The following is an 8,880-nucleotide window of genomic DNA, read 5'->3' as shown; positions in this document are numbered from 1 at the left end:
GTCTGTGCGGGACCGGAGCGCGCCCGAGCGCTAGGTTAGTTCAGGCTTACCCCGCCGCGGCGTCTTCGCGGGTGATGACCTGGACGCTGATGTGGGGAGGGCAAGGTCGTGGCTGCCGAGCAAGAGAGGCTGGGCTAAGCGGGTTCGCGGCGGACGGTCTGGGAAGTGTTCTCTAAAAGCATGCCACGTTTTGCTGGTCAGAGCTGCAGAGACCCCAGAATGAAAGCAATTTAGAATTCTTCTCCTTATTGAAAAGTATCTGAGGCTACAGCTTCACACTGACCTTTCAGGTCATGGGCACCCTATTCTAGGTGGTTAATAATCGAGTGTTCTGGTGAGGGTGGAGGTGCATCTCTCTGAAAAATGGTCCTTCCCCCCACCCCCGAGAGGGCTTGAGAGGGGATTGGCATGTAGTGACACAGGTTCTTGAGTCCTGAGTGCAGCTTACTTGGGGGAAGCACAGAGAAAGTGGAGTGCATCACCGACTCCTCCTGATCTTGGGCAGGGTTGGGTCGTTTGCCCCTCAGGGTTGCCTTCTTGGCACCCAAGTAGCCAGGTCAGGATCCACGGCCCCATGTAAGTCTGGTTTTTCTTGCCTGCATCACCAGAACACTTTTTTTTTTTAAACCTCCCAGCACTTATGTACCCTCTGGCCCCAAGCTACACTACAGAGAGAACTCTGCTCTGCTGCGTGCGCCTGTCTTCCCCCCACTGACTGACCTCAGTCAAGCAGCTGGGCCTCTGGGCACCCTGGGCTTCCCAGGGTGGGCCCCAAGCCTGCATGGAGGGCTGGTGGGGCTCCAGTCTCTGCATTAACTGGAAGGTTTTCTAAATACTGCTCCTAGGAGCCTAGTTCCCCAAGTTCCAAATCTGGGGTAACATTGGAGCTGGCCATGACTGTTGCCTGTACACAGAGATTTATCCAAATTAGTTGGAAAAGTTAGCTCTGGCAAAAAGGTGGAAAAAAGAACAGGAGGTGGACACAAAACCTAATTGTCTTGGTAAGAACACCTGGGAGCTCTGTCACTTTAAAAAAAAAAAAAAACTATTGAAATTTCCTGCTTGACAGGCTGGCAGTGGGGTCCTGGGAGTAGGAATAAAAATTGCCTTTGAAGGAAATGGATAATCCCAGGGGGTGGAGAGGGAGAGGGGAGAGAGAAAGTCGGTGTTTTGAGCTCAGAATCAGCTCTGATTTCTGGCCTGATCTCCACTGCTTGGTGGTGGTGAGGAGAGGGGGAGGCAGAACAGCTTCTCAGAGTAGCATGGCCCCCCACCCCCCACCCCAGCAGGGCACTGGAGCACTTGCACTTGCCTGCATACCTTCAATATTGACGTTTCTCTGGGGTTGGCCCTTGTGTCACACCAGGGGGCTCCAGTTCTCCCCACCCCCACCCAATCCCTCGGCTCAGAAGCTCCCAAAAGAAATCCAGGGAAACCTGGAGGCACAACACTCAGAAGGGGAAACTTTGGCTCCTCAATCACCCAGATTGCCAGCCGAGAGCCCTCCAGGTCACTTTCCCAGGTGATCTAGTTACAGTGCAGCACTGACTTCCCCTGCCAGGAAACGGTAAGGGTTGGTGGAAACCAGCTCCAGAGGTGGCTCCTGGAGTTAGATCAGGTATAAATGTAAAGGCTGCTCCGGGTCTCCCCTGTGCCTTGAGTCACCCAGCGCCTTGATGCTAGGCTTTCTTCTTCTGGTTTTTAGGGAGTCGCCTTTGTTCCGGAGCGGGGTGGGGAAGGAGATGGTCTGCTTCTCCTTTGACTCAGAGACTAAATACACTGCTTTTTCCCAGCCACAGCATCCCTGAATTGAATGAAACCTGTAGAAAATAAAATAAAATGAGCCTCTTACTCGCAAGACTTCCTCCCACTTTCCCCAGCTCTTTTTTCCAAAGGTGCAGGACTTGAGAACCACCAAGGCCTCTCAGAACTCTGTAAAAAGACAAGCTTTTTAAAAGACTCTCTGGACTAAATATTCTCAGACCTATATTTAATCCCTGATGAAAGGATCCACAAATTCAAATCGTTTGGGATATTGAGCAGGGCTTGGATGAAATCTGCAGAGAGAACAAAAAACAAAAGCCCACAAATCCCAGTCCCTCAGGGCTTGCAATTCTAGACTTAAAGGGCCAATGGTGGGTTCTGCCAGAGCCCCTTGCTAATTTACACTAATGAGTGTCAATTATGGCATTTTGTAAATTGGTGAATTTGCAAAGGTCTTAATATGATTCCGGAGGCTTCAGCCTCCCCACCCAGGCAATGAAATTCCACATTTGACTCCAGCTCCACAATCTCCGAACCTTGGGGGAGGTGCTGGGGAGAAGGTGGGCCCTTGGCCTGCCCTCTAGGACTCCCTGGTGGGAAGGTAGTCTGATACTTTTGTCGTTTCCAGGACCTCAGGTGAATGTGAGGAGGGTGGCTGCTGTGGGGGAGGGCAGCATTCCTGAGAACTACCACCAGGAAGGAAATCAGGGATCTTGGAGCCTCCTTTTTCCCCCTTCCCTGAGTAGAGAGATCTTTCTTAGTTGTTCCTGGAGGAGTTTATCTTGCAAAGAAAAACTGAGACTCATTACCTTAGACTGAAACCATTCTCTTCTGTAATCAGTACCTTTATTTTGAGACATCTGAGCAGGTGGCTTCTATTTTACTCTCTCCATTCATCTAGAGCCCAGCTCTCCCCAGGCACTTTGGTCCTCTTGCTCTGTAGAAGCTGAGCCTGAGCCCAGCCAGAACTCACTGTGCTGCCCAAGGAGATGCCTTTCCAAGACTGCACCGGTAATCTGTAACTCTTACTACTGATCCCACTGATCTCCTGATCCTTAGCCTACCATCATTGCACCATCTTATCCATAGGCTGCAGACATGGACACTCATACCTCCCAAAGCCTAGCAGGGTAACACATTGTCTTGTTCTTCTTACCTCTTCTAGGCAAACCTGTCAGCCTGAGCTACAGATGTCCATGCCGATTTTTCGAAAGTCATGTTGCCAGAGCCAATGTCAAGCACCTTAAAATCCTCAACACTCCCAACTGCGCCCTTCAGATTGTGTAAGTCTTGAACATCATTCTCCAGGAGAGCTGCATCTAGTAAATGGACATTGCAACATTTAACTCTCAGGCTTGTTATAGAAATGACATAAGCTAACTGTCCAGCCTTGAACTTGGCATAAATAAAAGCTATTATTAACATGAGGACTTTGAATATGCCACCAGGCATGAGTTTCAAAAGCTACTCTTGTCCTGGGCACCCTGCTGTGCTCATAGTGGTTCTTCTCTCTTTCCAAACTTCCTTTCTTCAGCACAGCACTGCTGGATGCCTCTGGACTGGAGAAACCATGAGCTTCAACAAGCTTTCAGTTAAGCCCAGTAAATTAGCCAGTCCTTTGTTAGAAACAATTATATCTGTTCTGCCAGTTTCATGGCTTTGGTGCTCTAAATTAATCCTTTCTCATGTAGCAAAAACTCACAAGACTCACATTCAGTTCACAGCGTCTTTAATTATTTGGTGAAACCCCCAAATTTTTTGCTTACTTGCCTGCATTTTCTTAAGTACAACGCATGATATTTTGGTTTTGCTTGGTGATGATGGCAATTGCTAACATTTGATTTCATTCCTGTGGCACAAAGATCTCACCAGCTTGCAGGAGGCTGGGAGAGGTGCAGAAAGCAAACCATGTGCTGGGAAGTCCATTGCTTGGCCCTTTCTTATGCTCAGAGTCCTGTGTCTAGACACAAGGGTATCCCGGGGATGCTTGAGATTACCTGGCATCCAGATCTTTATGGAGAAAAATTCAGAGAGATAAGTCCAGATCCTCCCCAGGAATTTGTATATATGGAGGCTTTGAGTGGATATGAGAATGTGGGAGGAAGGTTCTTAACTTTTAAAGATGAATAGGACCAAAAAATATTAGTGAACTTGTAAAATCTCTCTCGAAACCGTTTTCTGGCAAACCACCTGCACTATTCCTTCCCTAACCTGCACTGTCCCTCGCCTCACTGCACTATCACCCTCACCTCCAGACTTTTGCAGTATCTCCTGGTGGTCTCCTGCCTCTGGGCTTTCCCCTTGAGTTCATCTCCTTAAAACCCATCAAATGGAAATCTGCTTCTGTCACTCTTGAGCATCCTGTCCCCACTCTGTCTCCATGTTGTCTGTGCACTTTGACCCATTTGGTATATTTTCTCCTGTTTTTCCCTTCCCCTTTATTCACTTTCCAAGCACCTACTTATCTTTCAAAGACGGCTCAAATGCTCTTTTATGGAAATTCTCCCTGTAAAGACTTTTGTTCACTTTTCTGTGTCTCTGCGATGAAACTTGCTGTGCTGCCAGTATGCTACTTTCCCCATCACCCCTTGAGCACCTCTGGCGAGTCTAGCACCCGTGAGGGCCCTAAATGGGTGTGGAGTGAATGAATGCACACATCACAGCAATGCCTTCTTCCTGCTCAGCTGTACACTCTGGTCTCTTCTGTTTTGGCAGGGCAAGGCTGAAGAACAACAACAGACAAGTGTGCATTGACCCAAAATTAAAGTGGATTCAGGAATACCTGGAGAAAGCTTTAAACAAGTAAGCACAACAGCTAAAAAGGACTTTCTGCTAGATCCACTTGAGGAAAGCTAAAATCTTGTCTGTGAGAGAAGAAAGGGCAAAGGTGTGGGGGAGGGTGGCCTGTATCATGAGGACCAGGTGTGTTTGTGGGATGGGCATTGATCTGGGATCGGGCCTGAAGTTTGCCAGCATTTAGACATTGCATTTATAACATACGGTACGATACTACAGCTTATATTCATCCATGTCTCATACCCTTGCACATTGGAATTTTTTTAACTGGGGTTTTTCTAAGAAATTGTATTATCCCAACAGTATTTCCCAACAGTCAGTTTCCTCATGACCATCATAATCATCATCATTCTCATTATCATTTTTTAAATCAATGATTATTTCAAGATCTGTATTTGGTTTGTTTTGGAACTTCGTCTCTTCTCCCCTGGGTAGTCTGGGCACAGCAGGTGATAGCTTAGCAGGGAGCTGGAAAAAGTGCCCTTCCTCCAGATGCTGAGGCTCCTGGAGGGGCCACTCCTCCCAGGATGAAGCCCTGTGTGACACTCAGATATTCACCAGTGCTGGGCAGAGGCCACGGCCTTCACCCCTTCTTCCAAGTTTAGTGATTGGCTCTGTGAGCTCCATGTAAAAGCCACTATCCCTGGAGACTGTGCCCAGAAACCCCCTTCCAGCCATTTCCGCCCTCTCCCTGCCTCTAAAAGCATGCTTCATCTCGCTTCTGCTTCTCATTTCTGTAGCCTGATCAATGCTGCATTGGCAGGGAAGAGGGTGATGGCTGGGGCTGCTGCCCTACACCCCTCTCCTCCCTATGCCTGCCCTCCAACATGGGCCTTCTGTGAGATCCGTCTTTGACCTCCTCTGTAATGGAGCCATGCCCCTCTTGAGGGACGTGAGATCATGCCCCTGCTTTCCCACAAAAGACAAGTCTTTGCAGAATCAAATGCAGTTTTAAATCTGACAGCTTGCTTTGAGGAATTTGGTTGTTCTGATTGCCTCTAAGCCTATGGATGCCACAGAGGCTCTACAAACTCTTAGGTTTCTGAAACCAGAAGTGAAAAAATAAATGAATAAGCCAGCATCTTGCCACTCCCCCCTTCTGAAGCCACAGCAGGGTTTCAGGTTCCAATCAGAAATGTTGGCAAGATGAAATTTCCATGCATAAATGTGATCCACAGATGGTCCTGGTGGTATTTGTAACTTTTTGCAAGGCATTTTTTATATATATTTTTGTGCACATTTTTTTATGTTTCTTTAGAAAACAAATGTATTTCGGAATATATTTATAGTCGAGCAATTCATATATTTGAAGTGGAGCCATATGAATGTCAGTAGTTTACATTTCTCTGTTATCTTAAACTACTGACAATTTGTAAAGAAATATATATGATATATAAATGTGATTGCAGCTTTTCAATGTTAACCACAGTGTATTTTTTCACTTGTACGAAAATTGTATCAAATGTGACATTATATGCACTAGCAATAAAATGCTAATCGTTCCATGGTATAAGCCTCCTACTGTATGTGGGAATTTATTTACATAAAATAAAATTCATTAGTTGTTATAGATGGAGCTCATATACATTTCTGAAGTTTATAAAAACAAGCCTGCCTGCAGGCCAGGTGCCTTAAATCCCTTCTGCCCAGCCCATGCATGACAGTGTATGGACTTTTCTCATGAGCAGATTAGAGATGCAGCTCAATGTTTTGCATCTTTTTTTTTTCTTTAACCCAATGGAAGTAGCAGTGCTAGATTTCTGAAAAATATTTGACTCACTAATTCCTCTTCCCCTTCCTCCTCCTTCTTGGTTCTCCTAACAGCCCATGTAATCCCCAGAGACTCAACCCTAGTAATATCAAGCTTTCATATTTTCCCATGTAAAAATCCCATGACTCCAGGCCATGGTTAATATCAAGCTTTCATAGGAACAGGTGGCCTCACCCCATAAATCATTAAATACCATTCAGCTTGAATCATTTTAATGTGACAGTCACGAGCCAGTTGCTCTAATAAAATTCTTCTAACCAACTCTCTCCCTTGCTCTCCAGAACAATCCCAGTCATTTCCAGGGGGAGTTCCCAGGCATTCAGAAAGAAGAAGGTGGGATTGGACTACCTTCCTTCTTCTCTCCTGAATGACCATCTGATGTTGGGGCCTCCAATCTCCAAAGCATTATTCAATTTGAAATGCAGAGAGAGAAAGCTGAAAGTTCAACTCTGCAGTGAGATGGAAGAAAACCCTATGAGAGCGGGTCAGGACGGGGTGATAAAGATCAACCTTTTGCACCCTGAGATGTGGATTTTTTTTGTCCCTAGTGGGAGCCTCAGGTGGTAGAGAGAGCCAGGCTCAGGTTGGCAAATGGGCAATCACTGTAACCAGTTCACAGGGATTATAAAAACCCATTTAATGTTTGTTTGAATGGAAGAAAATATCTAATTTATTTTAAAGAATTACTGGCGAACGGTGCTTTGACCAGGTGCCTCAAGGCCTGAGACTGAAGACAGAGTTAAACTGATACATGGGCCAGTGTTAAATCTTGTGCAGACTGAAACAAACTCTTGTTTATTTCAACATTATTAATGGTTCTACTAATTTTATCTAAGGGGGCGCAGAGAAGAAAAAGTGGGGAAAAAAGAAAAGATAGGAAAAAAGAAGCGACAGAAGAAGAGAAAGGCTGCCCAGAAAAGGAAAAACTAGTTATCTGCCACCTCGAGATGGATCGCAGTGCACTCTGCTCTCGGCGCTTTGTAAATTTGCTTGACCCTCCTCCAGGGCAGATCCCCCTGCAGACTGGGCAGGTGCCCAGACTTCCATGGGGGAGCAGTGCTTTGCCACCCTCCTGGCCACACCAGCTCCTGTATTTATGTGCTTTTTAAGACCCTTCTTGGTCTACTAAGTTATGATGAAGGTAGTTGTGCAGAGACTGGGGCAGGCATCAGTGATGTGCAAGCTCAAGGACTCTTGTCTAGTATGGCCTGGAGCCCCCCCAGCCCACCCTCCATTCCCTCTCTTAAAGGCCTGCACTCACACAGTCACCCACCCTTGCAGTCTGCATTCTTGTGGAGACTAGGGTGTGTCTGTCTAGCCAGTGGACAGATCACCCTGCTAGCTCACAGAAGTGGCCTTGCCAGGAGGGGTTGTATGCCTTACGTCATCTTTGACATTCTCAGGGCAGGTGATTACTGACTTGCCCTTACTACCTGTTGCCTGGCCCTTCACTACTCTGTCATTTGGGAAGGGACTTCTTCAGCCTCTCCTTCCTGGGCTGTGTGGGTGGTTTTACCTCCCCGTCTGGGTGAGTTTCTGCAGACAGTGTAGAGTGAGCAGGAGGGAGCACTGCATTCCCAGAAAACAGATGTGGAAATGCATCTCAGGGAACCTTCTCTTCGGACAATTCACTTTAGAGTCTTTAAACGGGTCCCCCACGTGGAAGACAGATGTGTTCTGGAGCCGTGTGAAGGGCCTGAAGCCCTGGGGACTCCTAGTCTGCCCCGTCCCCACTTCTGCGTGATGGCGTGTGATCAGGCTCCAAGGCACAGCTGCCTCAGTCCTCACCATGGGAAATATCTTATCTGTCTAAAGTGAATACAGTTTAAGCCCCACATGTCTCTAATTTGGACCAGGAGAATGAGGGCCACGTGGAAGAGCAAGATCCTGATTTCAGTGGTGCTTTGAAAACTGTCACCTAGAATTTCGCAGCCCTTCTCCCTATGTCACATACGCACATACATGCCCATGCTGGATCTCAGATCCCTGGTCATAATTTCAATAAATGGATACAGAAAGAGGAAGTAGTTAGAGGATGGAGCACATGGATTTCAGGAAAAGAAAAACCACCAAGGTCCCTACATGTCAGACTCACCGAGGTCATGTTGTGCGGTGTGCCCCTTCCACTGTAATGAACTCCCATATGATTACAGTCATTCGTTCTCCTCACTGGAGAAATGTCCTGCTAGGATGCTGCTGCCAAAGACCATTTGTTTCCCACTGTCGTCCTTTTTATCTGAACAGCTCTCCCAACCTGTTTCTCGTGACAGCACTGGGGGTTGCAGGCTTGAGCCCTGGGTGTGCAGGGTGTCCTAGTCTCCCTTCCCTTCCTACCTCTTAAGACAACTAGCTGTTGGCTGCACTGCTCAGAGATGCCATCCTTCCTCTGGGAGCCAGCAGTGGTTCTAGTCTGTGGGACTCTTACAAAAGCACCTGAGAAAGCCAGGCCTGTCCCCGCATGCTCTCTTGCATTCTCCAGACTACACATGCAGCAGAGCTCTGTGCCCAGGGAGGGTAACCATCTCTCCTGGGCAGCAAGGAGAGCTGTT

General features: G+C 47.2%; 1 protein-coding gene across 1 annotated transcript; it reads left to right on the top strand.

The window, feature by feature from the left end:
* The first annotated feature begins 2,753 nt into the window (after positions 1-2,753).
* Positions 2,754-7,261, top strand: LOC103269764 (stromal cell-derived factor 1-like). Its single transcript, XM_008067327.1, has 4 exons — positions 2,754-2,775; positions 2,930-3,047; positions 4,480-4,566; positions 7,168-7,261. Exons 1-4 carry the CDS (start codon positions 2,754-2,756, stop codon positions 7,259-7,261), a joined length of 321 nt encoding a protein of 106 aa, XP_008065518.1.
* The last annotated feature ends 1,619 nt before the right edge of the window (positions 7,262-8,880 follow it).

Source organism: Carlito syrichta, unplaced genomic scaffold, assembly GCF_000164805.1.
Source record: "Carlito syrichta isolate Samal-C Ts95f unplaced genomic scaffold, Tarsius_syrichta-2.0.1 Scaffold309477, whole genome shotgun sequence".
NCBI classification, from domain to species: Eukaryota; Metazoa; Chordata; class Mammalia; order Primates; family Tarsiidae; genus Carlito; species Carlito syrichta.
This window is presented reverse-complemented; position numbering and strand designations above follow the sequence as displayed.